Raw genomic sequence first — 18,519 nt, 5'->3', positions numbered from 1 at the left:
ACGCCAAATATTGCAGCCATTCGGTCCAGAACAAGTTGATTGAGCTATGTGGGAAACAGATTCAAGACACAGTTCTGAAGAAATGCAGGGATGCAGAGTGGTTCTCCCTTTTGGCTGATGAGACTGCTGATATAAGTAATGTTGAGCAAGTAGCTGTTGTATTGAGATACGTGGACTGTGTTAACAGCAGCTACTCTTTGCGCGAGGACTTCCTGGGATTTTTTTCTACTGCTGACACAACAGGCGAGACCTTAACCCAACTCCTTCTGGGCCGTTTAAGAGAATTAGATCTGGACCCTGCTCGTATTGTTGGGCAGGGATATGACGGGGCCGGGAATGTCAGTGGAAAGGTGTGAGGCGTCCAGGCGCGCATCAGAGAACAGTATCCAGCTGCTGTGTATGTGCACTGCAGAAATCACGCGCTGAATCTGGCAATTGTGCACTCCACAAAAATCCCTGTTGTCCGCAACACTCTGAATACAGCTCAAGAGTTAGTGAGCTTCATTACAGCCTCCCCAAAGCGCCTGCAGTGTTTACTGCGCAACAGCAGCAGTAAAAAACGCCTGCAAAAGTTTTCAGACCCACGCTGGTCTCAGCATGATATGTGCCTGTCAACAGTCATCGACAACTACGAGGACGTGGTCACAACACTGGCTGAGCTAAAAACTTACGCTGATGCCAAGTGCAGCTCCGCAGCATCCGCGCTCTCGCGCGCAACGGAGACATTCGAGTTCATAATCTGCCTCACCGTTACACAGGAACTCCTCCACTGCCTCACACCACTCAGCAATGGGCTACAAAACCCAAAATGTGAGCTCCCAATGGCTGCGCGAATGGCCACAGATCTCGTGACAGTGTTGGAGAAAAAAAGAGATGACTCCACATACGACAATATATGGGGAAAAGCATGCTCGCTGGCTGAGCTTGTTGAAGTCATCCCATCACTGCCTCGCATCGCCAAAAAACAAGCTCACAGGTCTAACACACCTGCAGCCAACCCACAAGAATACTGGAAAAGGACAATTTTCTTGCCGTTCATTGACCACCTGACCACAGAAGTGAGAGACAGAGTATGCCTTGCACTGCCACGTCTTAAAGCCCAGTACCTTCTCCCCGACAAACTGCCACTGTTGACAGACAGTTTATGGATGGAGATAAAGGAGGAGTATGGTGCGTTGATGCCCAGTGTTGACACTGCAGACGTGGAGCTGAATCTATGGAGGCAACATAACAGGGCGAAGGATGACACACCTGTCACCAGTGAGTGTGACATTCTCCAAGTTCTGAGACTAACTGCAGACTTCTATCCTGATGTGCATACTGTCATAAAGGTCCTAACAATGCCTGTGTCCACGGCCAGTGCTGAGCGTTCATTCAGCTGTTTACGTCGCTTGAAAACATACCTCCGGAACACCATGACAGACAAGAGACTGAGTGGACTCGCCCTGATGAACATTCACCATGATATTCCTATCGATTCTGAGGCCATTCTGCGGGAGTTCTACGTGACAGGGAGGCGTAGAATTTATATCAAATAGGTAGGAACATTATCAGCCTATAGAGCGTGTTTTGTGTGTTTTTACCATGTGTATGGTGCGCCGTCACCATGTGTTGCTGGGCTGTTTTGGCGCATCATCGTATGTTTTGCTGGGCTGTTTTTATCTGTGTTTCTGGTGCGCATGTCACCATAATGTGTTTCTGTGAAGTGATGCAATAAAGCCTTTTTTTTCCCTCCGACTTTTCCCGAGTGGTTGGATGAAGCTCCGACATGAGGTGGCGTGGCGTTCAATTTCACGTTTTCAAGCATAGATACTGACGAGACGGCGCGTTCTGCTTCTCAGCGTACGTCAACACGGCGGCCATCTTGGTCAGGGGTTCTGACCATAGACATATAAACATCTGACCAGCAGTCAGACCAGTCAGACCCTGGAGAATACATCTCACTGTATTTATGTGGGTGTCTGAGTATGTTTAATACATAAAAACAAAAATTATATTTAAAAAATGTTTTTGTTGTTGTTGTTGTATCATAAATCTATGTCTGACATTTATAATAAACCAAACATCTTGAGAATGGGTTGAATATTCAGTGAGTTGTGGTGATGTTAATGGTTGATAGACCTCTGATGCAGGAAAGCTGCTCGTTGTAAACGGGACCAGGAACCTCTGACAGAGTGACACCTCCCTCTCTCCTCTCGCTGCTCTTTGAGCCGCACTGCGCATGCGCCGCCATCAACCAGGAAGTAAACAAGCAGCGTGTCGTCCGGTGGCCGCGTGCAGCAGCGAGACCAACACGGAGGTGAGTTCACAGTCCAGAACCGGTCTGAACCGGGTCTGAACCAGGTTAGAACCGGACCAGGACCTCAGAGTCCAGAGTCCAGAGTCCGGTGTGTGTGTGTGTGTGTGTGTGTGTGTGTGTGTGTGTGTGTGTGTGTGTGTGTGTGTGTGTGTGTGTGTGTGTGTGTGTGTGTGTGTGTGTGTGTGTGTGTGTGTGTGTGTGTGTGTGTGTGTGTGTCTCTGTGTGTGTGTGTGTGTGTGTGTGTGTGTGTGTGTGTCTCTGTGTGTCTGTGTGTGTGTGTGTGTGTGTCTGTGTGTGTGTGTGTGTGTGTGTGTGTGTGTGTGTGTGTCTGTGTCTGTGTGTGTGTGTGTGTGTGTGTGTGTGTGTATAAACATGTAGTCCAGTCGTTTTAAACCTACAAAGCGGTTGAACAACGTTGAACAAACTGCAACAGAATCAAACTCAACTGGTTTTGTTTCCTCAACTAAAAAAGCCCAGAAGAAAGTTTAGAAAAAGACCCAAATACAGCCCATAATACGCCTACTATTCATTAGTTTTCTCACGTGAATAGGGTAACATGTTTAACCTGTAGATATCTCCATGAAAATGACTGAGTTGATTACTGACATTAAAGGGATAGTTCACCCTAGAATGATATTTCGCTCATGATCTACTCCCCCTCATGTGGACTAAGGGCTGGAAGAAGTTTCAGAGTCCTCCGTCCCTTCTCTGAGTTACAGGGGGTCTTGGCGTAGCAGTGCATGTCCATATAACGGTTGCAAAGGGACACCAGAGCTCTTCGTAAAAAAACACACACAAAAAAACATCCAAATACCTCCATGCTGCTCGTATGTAATGTCCGTCTTGTGCTGAAGCCCCAAATTGCGTAATTGTCCCGAAAAAAATTAAATAAGTCTATATTTTAAGCTTGTTTGTAGCGGAAGCTTCTCGAAGCTCCTCTTCCTGGTCCGTCCAAATCACGCGAGATTTGGACGGACCAGGAAGAGGAGCTGCTACGCCGAGACCCCCTGTAACTCAGAGAAGGGACGGAGGACTCTGAAACTTCTTCCAGCCCTTAGTCCACATGAGGGGGAGTAGATAATGAGCGAAATATCATTCTAGGGTGAACTATCCCTTTAAGACAAACACACTCTTTCCCCTAACGGGATTCTTCAGGGCTTTTTCCTCTCACTCAGGACATGTTGACTGTTGAAGATACAAAACCAGTTGAGTTTGATTCTGTTGCAGTTTGTTCAACCTTTATTCATAAAACGACCGGACTAATTCTACTGTGAAGCCGCATGTTCAGCTCAATGTTCTCTAATGTAACAGCTAATACTCCTGTTGTTGTTGTTGTTGTTGTTGTTAATGAGAATCACAGAGGAGTTCATTCATTCATTCATTCTGCAGAGATAGATTTATACACGTGTGTATCTCTGATTCATAGTGGAGGTTTCTGTACCTCTGACTACAGCCTAGAGGAGGTCTTTCTACAGCTGCAGCAGACCACCTCTCAGCTGTAGCTACAGATGGAAACCTCTAGTTGGTTGTGAGGGGCCTTCAGATATATATATTTATACCATGGTCTGGGTGAATCCTCGATTCTGATTGGCTGCGGGGTGTCCATTAAAAAGTGATAATGGACACCCATAAAGATGTTCCGGTAAAATAGCCTGATTACGTTCTACATATTACTGCGCTGGCTCAAACGCTTGTTGGTAACCACGGCAACGGACACTCGGACCAAAACAACTTTTTTTCAGCGCATCACGGCACTGGAGTCTGTAAACACACCAGCGGTAAGAAGCACTGGACCTCTGAAAAACTTTGTGTCACGTAACATTTAAGCCGTCACCTCACCTCCCTTCACTGATCAACTATCAGGCTGTGGCAGAGTCACCATGGCAACACGCTGCCGTCACAGCGGGCCCCTCTTTTTTTTCTTTTATCGCCGACGAGAGTTATTAAATAGTCCGCTCAGCCGCTTATTGTTACAGACGAGACGACGTATGATTTTAACGGTAAAAACAACATTAAATCATGAGTGAATGATTTAATATGTATTTATCTCGTAAGTGACCATGGTATAAGCGGGATAATGCCCTTCCAGGTGTCTGATTATCAGAAATTAATGGACTTCGCGGAAGCAACCGTCCGACGCGAACGCCTCCGCGTCGTCCATTAATTTCTGATAATGGACACCTCGTCGGGCATTATCCCTTACATATATATACATTTATTACACGGCTCTATTGAATGCTGCTCTCTGATTGGTCCAGCGCTGCGTTCTGCGGTCTGTTATTTCTGTATAACGGACCGTCGTCATGTATAACAGACCGTTGCTAGGGACGCCGCTCTGATCAGCGCAGCACAGAAAAGAGAAACTGCAGGATATTTACCTTGTGTTTCATTAAACAGCGTCGGACTAACAGTGATGTTAGAGATAAATAACCTGTAACCTGTTACAAGGAGAGTGGAGGCTCCTTCCACATCGCTGCTGGAAACCAAACCTGCTGACCAGAGCCTCTGACCCGGTGTCACAGCTCTCCTCTCGTCTCGGTGGCACCGCGGCTCCGCGACACAAACGCACCCCGTAAACAGTAAAGTTAATCTCTTGTTTATGACAGATACGACTACACACAATACACACATCGTAACACGTGTATGGTAATCTATCGATCCACTGATTGATTATCAAAGGCTTCAAATGCATGAACGGGAGGAGACTCGGCAAAACAGCGGAAGTGACCGGTCTTGCAGATTCGCTAAATGATGCAATTTTAAATCGATGAAAGTCGTATTTTGATCAACATTATGTTTCAAATTAATTATTTCACTCGTAAACCGTGTAGGCTAATAAGCGGGATAATGTAGAGTTGGTCGGTTGTTATGGAGAAATAAACCCCTTCATGTTGAATGATCCATACAACCTGTCGGGGTTTATTTCTCCATAACAACCGACCAACTCTACATGATCCCTAACATAAAGGACTTCACTGGAGCTGGACCAGTGAGGGGTTAATAACGTTTATTCTGTTTTATTTCTTCTGTTGCAGCTCAAACAGCCACTCTGGTCTTCTCTTCCTCCTCCTCATCCTCCTCTTCCTGCTGTTACCATGACGACTCCCCCCTCCTCCTCCCCCTCCCCCTCCCCCCAGAAGAAGAAGAAGAGGAGGTCAGAGGTCACGTTACCTCCTCCTCTTCTTCTGGACATCACCACACCTGGGAGGGAGAAGAAGAAGAAGAAGAAGAGACACACGGAGGAAGAGGAAGAAGTGATGATAACTCCTCCTCTTCCTCCTGATGAAGAGGGGGATGGACAGAGGAAAAAAGCAAAGAAGAGAAAAGAGGAGGAAGAGGAGGAGGAGGAGGTGGTGATGTTAACTCCTCTTCCTCCCGATGAAGAGGAGGAGAACGGAGGGGGAGAGAAAAAGAGAAAGAAGAAAAAGAAGAAGAGAAAAGAGGAGGAAGAGGAGAAAGAGGAGGTCGTTCTTCCTCCTGAGGAAGAGGAGGAAGAACAAAACAGAGAGGGGGAGGAGAAGAGGAAGAAGAAAAAGAAGAGGAGGAAAGAGGAAGAGGAGGTCGTTCTTCCTCCTGAGGAAGAGGAGGAGAACGGAGGAGGAGAGAAAAAGAGAAAGAAGAAAAAGAAAGAGGAGGAGGCCGTTGCTGTTGCCGCGGTAACGGAGGAGGAGGCCGTTGCTCCCGAAGGAGGAGAGAAAAAGAGAAAAAAGAAGAAGAGAGAGGAGGAGGAGGAGGAGGTCACCGTTGCCGCGGTAACATCAACATCAAACTCTTCGGTTCCCATGGAAACGAATGGGACCGTGATAAAGGAGGAGAAGAAAAAGAAGGAGAAAGCGACAGAGATGAAGAGAGAAGGAGGAGAAGAAGAGTGAGTAGTGATGAAGTACATTTACTTGTTGTTTATCAGGAATTTTTCTAAACCAAATTTACATTTTAGTCAAATTATTTCGGGCTGCCCCCAAATAGTCGACCAAACAATCATTAGCCGACCAAGACTACATTGGTCGATTGGTCGCAGGAAAAAATAAATAATTTGGAGCGTGTTTTGTCAAAATGAAGTCAAAATCAATGACTGAACTGTGTATGAAAGGCTTTGGGGCTTTTAATTTGAAGGGCCAGATACAGGAAGTCGTGACACGGCTCGGCAGGTCCCTCCTTTTCTTTTTTTTCTAAAGCGACTTTTCCAATGTTGTTACAGACGAACTGGTTTGGAGGCTCCGGCGTGAACGCAGGTGTCACTGCTGTTTTCGGGTTATTAGCGATTAGCGGGTGCTATGACGCAGCTACATCCATGGACGGGGGTCCGACGGCGCCGCGGGGGGGGCGCTTAGTCGACTAATCGCTATAAATGACGACCACTGGTCGACCAAGAAAATCTTTGGTCGGGGGCAGCCCTAAAATTATTAAAATATTACTCACCTACTAATGTTAGATCGTCCCTGATACAAATACACTTATTCAACTAAACCAGTGGTTCTCAATCTTTTTTCAGTGAAGTACCCCCTGTGAAATATTTTTTCAGCCAAGTACCCCCTACCCAGCGCAAAGCATTTTTGGACCAAAAGACGTAAAACACAGCAATGTGTCATCAGTGTCTGCTTTATTTTACTTTAAAACTGTGTAAAACATTGGTTATAGTGGCCTCTTTTGAACTATTTGGAAATATAAATATATAGAAATACAGACTAAAAAATAATCAACTTGATTATAAAGATTTTTGCACATGAGAATAATCATCAGTCTAGAATGCTATCTAATAAATATCTGTTCTCAAAATGAATTCATGATATCAATTATAGATACACATTTCTTCACACACACAATAAAAGTCCAGACAGTAGGGCTACTGCTTTGCAGGTCAGTTGTCCTGCAACACGGTGGCATGGGGGGCTGTGTGGCTTCAGATCATAACAACAGGTTGAGAGCCAGAGGACTTCTCTCTGTCTGTGTTAACTGAGGCAGTGAAACACACCTGCATTAGTGGCCTTCACTTTATGAAGTTGGTCACTTTGATGCTGTCGTTTAAAATCTCATGTAACACCAACCTGAATTCATAAAGTTTCCTCATGAAGCAGTCAGGAGGCTCACCGACATGACGTGCATGTTTTGTGTTGAGATGCAGCTGGAGATGAGCAGCTTCATGCCACTGTTTGCTAACTTCTCCCCACAGAAGAAAACCTTCACCACAAATTCTTCTGAACACTGTCGGGATTTTACCGGCGCTGGTTTCGCCTTTTTTATCACTTATCCCTCCGTGTTTCAGCAGCGCTGCTGCTACGTCAACCCCGACTCCGTTGTTTGATTGACAGGCGATGCCGTGCGGCAAATGCCAGGTTGGGTTAAACCATCTGGTGGGGGGGACTCGGTTTTCTTTTTTAGGATAATTAATTAAGTAGCCCACTGAATATAAGATTTAGTTTATGAATTTAGACATGTATTTTATTGATATATCCATTATATAATTATTTTAATGGATTTTGGAATTTATATATTTTTTAATATATTATTTAAAATCTCACGTACCCCCTGGAGTGCCTTCACGTACCCCTAGGGGTACGCGTACCCCCATTTGAGAAACACTGAACTAAACTATTATACAAAATATGAAAAAATAGAATCCTGTTGTACAGCGCTGCCTAATAAGTTCAATAAATTATTCTCAAATTAACAAAACATATAAAATATGATTTAAAAAAGACTTCTCACACAACTTTTTATTTTATTTTACGTGTGAAGTTCAACACGAACAGTTCAGGCCAGAGAGAGACATTTCTCACTAGCAGCAGGATTAGCGGGTAGCATTAGCATTAGCGGCAGCATTAGCGATAGCATTAGCAGCAGCATTAGCGGTAGTATTAGCAGCAGCATTAGCAGCAGCATTAGCAGCAGCATTAGCGGCAGCATTAGCGATAGCATTAGCAGCAGCATTAGCGGTAGTATTAGCGGTAGTATTAGCAGCAGCATTAGCGGCAGCATTAGCGGCAGCATTAGCGATAGCATTAGCAGCAGCATTAGCGGTAGTATTAGCGGTAGTATTAGCAGCAGCATTAGCGGCAGCATTAGCGGCAGCATTAGCGATAGCATTAGCAGCAGCATTAGCGGTAGTATTAGCAGCAGCATTAGCAGCAGCATTAGCGGCAGCATTAGCAGCAGCATTAGCGGCAGCATTAGCGATAGCATTAGCGGCAGCATTAGCGGTAGTATTAGCAGCAGCATTAGCGGCAGCATTAGCGGTAGTATTAGCAGCAGCATTAGCGGCAGCATTAGCGGCAGCATTAGCAGCAGCATTAGCAGCAGCATTAGCGGCAGCATTAGCGGCAGCATTAGCAGCAGCATTAGCAGCAGCATTAGCGGCAGCATTAGCGATAGCATTAGCAGCAGCATTAGCGGTAGTATTAGCAGCAGCATTAGCGGCAGCATTAGCGGTAGTATTAGCAGCAGCATTAGCGGCAGCATTAGCGGCAGCATTAGCGGTAGTATTAGCAGCAGCATTAGCGGCAGCATTAGCGGCAGCATTAGCGGTAGTATTAGCAGCAGCATTAGCAGCAGCATTAGCGGCAGCATTAGCGGTAGTATTAGCAGCAGCATTAGCAGCAGCATTAGCAGTAGCATTAGCGGTAGCCATGGCGTTACGGCTGTGCGTGTAGCTGCAGGCGACTGTAAACACAGAACTCACCGGTTCAATATAAATACATGTATCGTTACACTCCTAGTATTTATCATGAGTACTGTTGTTACTAGGGATGTCCCGATCACATTTTTTTGCCCCCGAGTCCGAGTCCGAGTCATTTGATTTTGAGTATCTGCCGATACCGAGTCCCGATCCGATACTTTGGCAACGCAGTAAAGTTTTTAATGTAGATCAACTGTATCATCCCACTATGTTTCTGTTCTTTGTGCTCTACTAGGGATGTAACAATATCACAATCTCACAATAATACTCTACCTCAATAACAAGCCCATGACATTTATTGCAGTATTGTAAACTCTCAATGTATATTAGCACAGTAGCTCCACAGTATAATATTAATGCCGTTATCCATAAGTCAACAACAAGAACATTTGGTCAAAAATAAAATAGCTTATCATGTCTTTCTCAATCACCAGCCTCTCTCCCCTGATCCCACCCTCTCCTGCCTGTCTGCCCCCCCCCCTCCCTCACCTCGCTCCTTCTCCCTCCCTCACTCACTCCGCTCCTTCTCCCTCCCTCCCTCCCTCACCCAGCTCACCTTGCTCCTTCTCCCTCCCTCACTCACTCCGCTCCTTCTCCCTCCCTCCCTCCCTCCCTCACCCAGCTCACCTTGCTCCTTCTCCCTCCCTCCCTCCCTCCCTCACCCAGCTCACCTTGCTCCTTCTCCCTCCCTCCCTCCCTCCCTCACCCAGCTCACCTTGCTCCTTCTCCCTCTCTAACTTTAAATAAATACCTGGTTCTGTATCTGCCATCACGCAACACAACGGTAGTTTTTTATTCAACAGTATGAGAAGTTTAACAATGTCCGCGACATCTGCGCGGTCGGTCCGTGTGTCGGTCTCACGTGCGTTACGTCGGACTCGCTCTCAGTAGAAGCTGCAGTGACTGTTGTTGCTGCAGGTGTGTGTAGCGCTCAAACATCAACAACAAGCTGCTTGGAAGTCAGCAGTGAAACAACGCAGCCACACACACACAAACAAACAGTGAGCTGACACAGTGACACGATCGTCTCTCACACTCTCGCAAGCGCCGTCGTTTCATATCGTTACTTGTCCGCGACGACGCAGCCACACACACACACCGTGGAGCTGTGCGCCACAGACCATGCACAAAACACAAGCAGGCTGCACCGAATGCGCGTCGCTTTGGGTAATGAGCGCACATGACGAACGTCTACAGAAAAAGTAATACATCTGAACGCCCCCCATGCGGCCCGTCTTCGCTTTAGACAGATAGGAAAACCCTGACATGTAGATATGTAATATATCCGATTCCTGATCGGGATGTAACGTCCGATTCCGATCGAGTCTGAAACCACATGATCGACCCCGATTTCCGATCACGTGATCGGATCGGGACATCCCTAGTTGTTACTATTATAAAGTACTTAATTACTATGATAAAGTACTTAGTTACTATAGTAACTGTGATACTGTGTACTAGACTGGACTGTTACTATAGTAACTGTGATACTGTGTACTCAGACTGGACTGTTACCATAGTAACTGTGTACTGTGTACTAGGCTGGACTGGCGGTCGGTGGCCGAGCTGCAGGAGTTTGTTCCAGACGTGAAGAAGAAGTCTCAGGACCAGATCAACAAGATGCTGAGATACGACCTGCAGCGCTTCAAGTACTTCAAACAGCAAGGTACTAGTACTGCAGCGCTTCAAGTACTTCAAACAGCAAGGTACTAGTACTGCAGCGCTTCAAGTACTTCAAACAGCAAGGTACTAGTACTGCAGCGCTTCAAGTACTTCAAACAGCAAGGTACTAGTACTGCAGCGCTTCAAGTACTTCAAACAGCAAGGTACTAGTACTGCAGCGCTTCAAGTACTTCAAACAGCAAGGTACTAGTACTGCAGACCCCTCAGACCAGGTACTAGTACCGTGTATAACAGTAGTAATACTGCGTTTCTCCCTGTAGGCGTGTCTCTGCGCCGCGGCCGCTTCTCGCAGCCGGAGAACGAGCGAATCAGGAAGAACGTGTCGGACTTCCTGGTTCTGACGGGCGTGGGCTCGGCCAATCAGCTGCTGTTCCCCGAGCGCTACGGCGACCTCACCGCGGAGATCAGGAAGCTGAGAGTCCAGCACCGCTTCCTGGAGCGCCTCGGTACGTAGCCGCCATCGCCATGGTTACACACGTCAACAGACTCAATCAATCAATTCAGTTTTCAATTCAATTCAAAAAACTTTATTGTCTGTCACAGGGACAGAACATTGTCATCAGTTTGGGCTCAGTTAAACATAAACATAAACATACAGACACCGACATAAAAACCATAAAAATTCTAAAATTCCTGTGGCTTTTATGTGAGATCTTTTAATGTGAGTTTTACTGTCGGTGTCTGTATGTTTATGTTTAACTGAGCCCATTTTATTTGATGGAGAGGGACAATGTAAAATAAAATGTAAATGTACCCAGTGCTAGCTACCAAGCTAATTTCCATTGCCAGTCGCTACTAAGACGCTAAAACTCTCTCTCTCTCTCTGTCTCTGTCTCAGCGGACGGCGTCCCGCGGCCGTGTCACCACGTCAACGCCAGAGCCAAGAAGATGTTTGATGAGAGGAACCACATGGGGAGGTCAGTGTCTCTGTCGCCGCGGCGCCGGCGGCTTCTAGCCTCTGATGTCACAGCGTCGCCACGCGGCCGCTCCCGGTCCCGAGGCCGTTCTATCCACCGCTTTATTTTCCCATGATCCATTGCGTTACACCACAACCGAAGTCGGTTTTAGTAGTTCTGGCAAGCGGCTAACTGGTAGCGTTAGCCACCGGTCCTAGCGAGCGGCTAACTGGTAGCGTTAGCGGCTAACTGGTAGCGTTAGCCACCAGTTCTAGCGAGCGGCTAACTGGTAGCGTAAGCGGCTAACTGGTAGCGTTAGCCACCAGTTCTAGCGAGCGGCTAACTGGTAGCGTAAGCGGCTAACTGGTAGCGTTAGCCACCAGTTCTAGCGAGCGGCTAACTGGTAGCGTTAGCCACCAGTTCTAGCGAGCGGCTAACTGGTAGCGTTAGCGGCTAACTGGTAGCGTTAGCCACCAGTTCTAGCGAGCGGCTAACTGGTAGCGTTAGCCACCAGTTCTAGCGAGCGGCTAACTGGTAGCGTTAGCGGCTAACTGGTAGCGTTAGCCACCGGTGTAGGTACCAAATGTGGGGGCTCCAGGCTGCCGAAACCGTTTTGACTAAATCTGATGTTTGTTAAGTCTAGAAAACTAATTATTGAACAAACATTACTATTTCTGTGTGCACGTTTTTGTGATTAGTCATGGTTATCGTAGTTGTTAGCTTTGCTGCTGCTGACAGCTAACAGCAGCAGCTAAGCTAACATCAGGACGCACCACGCCGATCCCTACCGCACGGAGCTGCCTCAACGTCTGATAGTTAGCGCGCTAGGTGGCTAATAATAATAATAACGGCACGCAAAGAATCTTGGGGGATGGGATCGCTGTGATGTCATCGGCCTCGTGGCGCCGCTGTGATGTCATCGACCTGAGTGTTTAACCTCTGGTGTGGGTGTCTTCCCTCAGGTTCTCGGAGGAGGAAGTCTCTTCTCTGATAAAGCTACAGAATCTCCACGGCAACGACTGGAGGACGATCGGCGGGAAGATGGGCCGCAGCGTCTACTCCCTGGAGAAACGCTTCACCACGCTCGGTAACTCCCCTCAACTGCTACCAGCTAACTGCTAACAGCTAACATGTATTATGGTCTGGCTGCTGCATCTCCTACTCATGTACTATTCAGAAGAGGTTTCATCTCACATTCAGACAGATTCGCTCCGTCAGCTCCACTGGTCACTAAGTTTTCTCTTCTCTTCTCTTCTCTTCTCTTCTCTTCTCTTCTACCATTTCACAAACTGAATAACTATCAGATTTGTTTCTTTATTCACACGTTTATTTACAGGAACATTCTCACCGCACTAGACACAGTAATGATCTCACTTTACATTTACCCTTTACCATCAATTTAATACTATTATATTTACATTTACCCTTCACCATCAGTTTAATACTATGTCCTATAGAAGTCCTATGTTCTGGAATTGACTAAGATCCATTTCTTCTTATTCACTCCATTTCCCGCTCTTTCCACATCCCACATCCTTTACTCTGTCTTTTTATGATTTAAATTTATTAATTTTTTGTACCTTATTTCTATTGTCTCTATTTGTTACTGATCACTTTGTTCTTTATCTTTCTATTTTTTCTCATTTTGGTTCATTTTGCTCATATAACGTTGATTATCTATGCACTTTATCTCCTTTTTTTTCCATGACCAGCAGATAGGCAAGGCAAGGCAAGACAAGGCAATTTTATTTGTATAGCCCGTTTTTACAAACAGTTTGTCTCAAAGGGCTTTACATGGCATCGTAACAACATCCTCTGTCCTTAGACCCTCACATCCACTGAGGAAAAACTCCATGGAAAACCCTTTTAACAGGGAAAACCAGGAGAAACCTCAGGGTGAGCAACAGAGGAGGGATCCCTCACCCAGGACGGACAGACGTGCAATAGATGTTGTTACAGACAAGAAAACAGTTTACAGTTTGTCACAGAATGTGCGAAATATGGAAATGTTAGCAGGATAGACACCATCCTTTCCACTGTGCGAGCAGTAACCATGGAGATAGAGCCGTATCGCCGTAATTAGCTTAGCTCAAACACTGGAAGTGTATAGGTAGTGTTAGCCACCTGCTTTAGGTGGAGGCAGGCTAACACTACCCATACACTTCCAGTGTTTGAGCTAAGCTAATTAGCGACTTTAGGTGGAGGCAGGCTAACACTACCCATACACTTCCAGTGTTTGAGCTAAGCTAATTAGCGACTTTAGGTGGAGGCAGGCTAACACTACCCATACACTTCCAGTGTTTGAGCTAAGCTAATTAGTGACTTTAGGTGGAGGCAGGCTAACACTACCTATACACTTCCAGCGTTTGAGCTAAGCTAATTAGCGACTTTAGGTGGAGGCAGGCTAACACTACCTATACACTTCCAGCGTTTGAGCTAAGCTAATTAGCGACTTTAGGTGGAGGCAGGCTAACACTACCTATACACTTCCAGCGTTTGAGCTAAGCTAATTAGCGACTTTAGGTGGAGGCAGGCTAACACTACCTATACACTTCCAGCGTTTGAGCTAAGCTAATTAGCGACTTTAGGTAGGAGGCAGGCTAACACTACCTATACACTTCCAGTGTTTGAGCTAAGCTAATTACAGCGATACGGCTCTATCTCCATGGTTACTGCACGCACAGTCGAAAGGATGGTGTCTATCTGCTGGTCATGGACTCGGGAGTGCGGCAAGACACGAAGAAAAAAATGTTGGCGTATCCCTTTAAAGCAGGACCCGGTTCAGGACTGACCCAGCTGATCTCTGTGTCTCCTCTGTGCAGCTAAAGGTCGAGGGTCGTGGAGTCCAGATGAAGAGTCGCGGCTGCAGCAGGCGCTGAGGATCTACCTGGAGGAGCGGGTCCAGCAGAGTCCTGGTCCTGGTCCTGGTCCTGGTGCTGGTCCTGGTCCTGGTCCTGGTCCTGGTCCTGGTCTGAGCAGAGACCAGCTGTGGAACCACCTGCCCTGGACCGAGATCAGCCAGCAGGTCCAGACCCGGTCCTGGATCCAGTGTCGCCTCAAGTGGTGAGTCGGGTCAGGGTTACCGAGCACCGAGGGTTACCGAGCACCGAGGGTTACCGAGCACCGAGCACCGAGGGTCACCGAGCACCGAGCGCTGCAGCTGTTCAGGAGAATTCTGACGTGGTTTTACGGTGGGAGAGGAGACTTCCTCCTTCAGATGTCTCTCATTCCGTGATGAGGACGCTGCGCTGATGAGAAGCGGTATCGTTCTAATATTCTCCGCTCCGCGATTTCATGGGGGGGGTTAAGGAAGTCAGGGTTTCCCCCAGGAAACTTGTTAAGCCCGGTGGTAGGGTGGCCCATCGGTGCCCATCTGTGACCATCGGCAGCCCATCGGTGCCCATCGGTGGCCCATCGGTGCCCATCGGCGACCATCGGCGACCATCGGCGGCCCATCGGTGCCCATCGGTGATCATCGCTGGCCCATCGGTGCCTTTCGGTGGCCCATCGGTGCCCATCGGTGGCCCATCGGTGCCTTTCGGTGCCCATCGGTGACCATCGGTGCCCATCGGTGCCTTTCGGTGCCCATCGGTGACCATCGGTGCCTTTCGGTGACCATCGGTGCCTTTCGGTGACCATCGGGGCCCATCGGTGCCCATCGGTGACCATCGGTGGCCCATCGGTGGCCCATCGGTGCCTTTCGGTGCCCATCGGTGGCCCATCGGGGCCCATCGGTGCCTTTCGGTGCCCATCGGTGCCCATCGGTGCCTTTCGGTGCCCATCGGGGCCCATCGGTGGCCCATCGGTGCCCATCGGTGCCCATCGGTGCCCATCGGTGCCCATCGGTGCCTTTCGGTGCCCATCGGTGCCCATCGGTGCCTTTCGGTGACCATCGGGGCCCATCGGTGCCCATCGGTGACCATCGGGGCCCATCGGTGCCTTTCGGTGCCCATCGGCGGCCCATCGGTGCCCATCGGTGCCCATCGGTGCCCATCGGTGACCATCGGGGCCCATCGGTGCCCATCGGTGACCATCGGGGCCCATCGGTGCCCATCGGTGCCCATCGGTGCTCATCGGTGACCATCGGGGCCCATCGGTGCCCATCGGTGCCCATCGGTGGCCCATCGGTGCCTTTCGGTGCCCATCGGTGGCCCATCGGTGCCTTTCGGTGACCATCGGTGACCCATCGGTGCCCATCGGTGACCATCGTGGCCCATCGGTGCCTTTCGGTGCCCATCGGTGGCCCATCGTGGCCCATCGGTGCCTTTCGGTGCCCATCGGTGGCCCATCGGCGGCCCATCGGTGCCCATCGGTGACCATCGGGGCCCATCGGTGCCCATCGGTGCCCATCGGTGCTCATCGGTGACCATCGGGGCCCATCGGTGCCCATCGGTGCCCATCGGTGACCATCGGGGCCCATCGGTGCCCATCGGTGCCCATCGGTGACCATCGGGGCCCATCGGTGCCTTTCGGTGCCCATCGGTGGCCCATCGGTGCCCATCGGTGCCCATCGGTGCCCATCGGTGCCCATCGGTGCCTTTCGGTGCCCATCGGTGCCCATCGGTGCCCATCGGTGCCCATCGGGGCCCATCGGGGCCCATCGGTGCCCATCGGTGACCATCGGGGCCCATCGGGGCCCATCGGTGCCCATCGGTGCCCATCGGTGGCCCATCGGTGACCATCGGTGCCTTTCGGTGCCCATCGGTGCCCATCGGTGCCCATCGGTGCCCAAGCGTGTTGTTTTTTTGTGACAGGGGCCTGACCCTGACCGATGGCAGGGCCCTGTAGGTAACAGATTAATTAATGGAGCAGTAGCATTTAGAAGGAGTGATTCCATAAGGCCTTAAGATCAATGTTAAAAATTGACTGGAAATTTGAAAATATTATCATAAACATCTGTTATTATAGACATTTATGTAACATATTTAAACACTGGTTATAGCACCGCTTTATTACAGCACCGGGAATTTGTAAAAACAAAAACCAGAAAAAGACGAATACTCGACTGTGACGCACATCGTCGATTAGTGGTTTTGATATTAGAATATTTCAATAGTCGGCTATTCGGTGAAACCCCTAACAGGTGTTCATGTGTTCATGTGTTCATCTGTGTTCTCTCTCTGTGTTTCAGGTTCAACATCCTGAAGCGGAAGCTGTTCTCAGGCGGCAGAACCAAAAGCCGAGGAAGCGAAGGACTTCAATTTAAAATCCTCCTCATCAACACGTAAGAACAGCTGAACTAACCCTTTAGAACAGCCGAACTAACCCTTTAGAGCAGCTGAACTAACCCTTTAGAGCAGCTGAACTAACCCTTTAGAGCAGCTGAACTAACCCTTTAGAGCAGCTGAACTAACCCTTTAGAGCAGCTGAACTAACCCTTTAGAGCATACCTCTCTTATACCACAAAGGGTTAGCCTTTGTGGTATAAGAGAGGTATAAGAGCTTAGAGTGGTAGAATGAGCAGAGACCACCTGGAGGACTGGAGTGATATATAGCTTTTATAAAGCGGTTACCAATAATGACAATATGAAAGAGGACATGTAGTTTTCTGTTCCAGCTGTCCAGACGTTAGCTCCAAGTAGCTCTGTCACTGCTCAGTCCCCTCTACCATTGTTAACCCTCTGGAGGTCAAAGTTCACCTTCAACATGTCAATTACACTACTTTACTACATTTTTAACATCCTAAAAACATCGACTGTCTGTTGCTACGGACTGCAACAGTCCGTTGTCATGGATACATGACAACAACTTCCATTCACACCAGTCATACGTGCCTGAGGCGGAGTGATAGCTACGCTGTGATAAGGCTTTAGAATAGTAGCCGTGGTAACTGCTCATTATACCACGGCTAACAACCAATCAGATCGCTGGATTTCACCTTTACATTTTATAAATAAACATAACACAACACCTGAACTAACCTCTGTGTGTGTGTGTGTGTGTGTTTCAGGTTGTACAACATGTGTGTGGACGACGCTGCAGACATCGACTGGGACAAGGTTGCAGAGAGTGTTGGGTAGGTCAAAGGGCAGAGGTCAGAGGTCTAGCTAACCCAGTTGAAAACTCAGAGTTCCGACTTCGCTCCACGACCAGAAAAACCCAAAACACGTTGGACCGGGACAAAGTTCACATCCAAAGTTTTTCACGTAGCTCCGACTAGAGCTCTGTAAAAGAGAGTATCAACACCACCATTGACTCCCGTGGTAAGGGTTTAAGGGTTTAAGGGGTTAAGGGTTTAAGGGTTTAAGGGTTTAAGGGTTTAAGGGGTTAAGGCTTTAAGGGTTTAAGGGTTAAGGGTTTAAGGGTTTTTAAGGGTTTAAGGGTTTGCGACCCTAGTTGCTGGATATGGGTATTGCAAAAGCGCCAGAAAACCTTTCACTCCAAGTGTATGTGTGATTGTCCACTTGCTGGTAAATTGATGTAAACGGCCGTGTGTTTTGTTTTTAGGTGTCTTGGTCATATAAGATCTATAATTAGCATTTGCTTTATTACAAAGTAGATTGTAGATTGAAACAGTCATGGTAGTAAACTGTTTTTTTATTTTACTCTCATATGGTGTTAGTTGGTGTGGTCGGTAAAGGATCCCTCAGAATGATGGCTATTGAACGTGGAGTGATATATAAATGTCCTTAAATTATTGAAAACACCCCACTGCTCATGTTCACCAACTAATGGCATGGAGAGTGTCAGTACTTTAGTAAAAACCATATTCCTCCACCTAGGAGGCGCTGCCATTGGACCATTGCTGTCAGGGCTACTCTTCTTTTACACGAGATTGCTTGAGTCCGACATTAAAAAACATTAGAAAGGTCACACAACGCTATGTTAAGAGGATTAGAGAGTTTTGATGTATTTTGGCGTGTTTGCTAATGCTTGTTTTAACGGATGTTTTTAACGCGGGAGGGGCGTGGTGGCATTGGTGGTTGTCTTGCACCGGGGCAGATGTGTTTGTAGGTAGATTACAGTTT

At 47.9% G+C, this 18,519-nt stretch overlaps 1 protein-coding gene across 1 annotated transcript in view; it reads left to right on the top strand.

The window, feature by feature from the left end:
- The first annotated feature begins 2,234 nt into the window (after positions 1-2,234).
- Positions 2,235-18,519, top strand: part of LOC146980428 (transcription termination factor 1-like) — a 19,702-nt gene continuing 3,417 nt past the window's right edge. Inside the window, exons 1-9 of the mRNA XM_085785665.1 lie at positions 2,235-2,299; positions 5,335-6,167; positions 10,514-10,638; positions 10,916-11,101; positions 11,494-11,572; positions 12,514-12,638; positions 14,374-14,614; positions 16,683-16,775; positions 17,502-17,567. Of these exons, the coding sequence (XP_085641791.1) occupies positions 5,395-6,167; positions 10,514-10,638; positions 10,916-11,101; positions 11,494-11,572; positions 12,514-12,638; positions 14,374-14,614; positions 16,683-16,775; positions 17,502-17,567 (1,688 nt within the window). The 5' untranslated portion in view covers positions 2,235-2,299; positions 5,335-5,394. The remainder of the gene's footprint in view (positions 2,300-5,334; positions 6,168-10,513; positions 10,639-10,915; positions 11,102-11,493; positions 11,573-12,513; positions 12,639-14,373; positions 14,615-16,682; positions 16,776-17,501; positions 17,568-18,519) is intronic.

This window comes from Trachurus japonicus, chromosome 9 (assembly GCF_045865225.1).
Source record: "Trachurus japonicus isolate A0001 chromosome 9, Traja_1.0".
NCBI classification, from domain to species: domain Eukaryota; kingdom Metazoa; phylum Chordata; class Actinopteri; order Carangiformes; family Carangidae; genus Trachurus; species Trachurus japonicus.
This window is presented reverse-complemented; position numbering and strand designations above follow the sequence as displayed.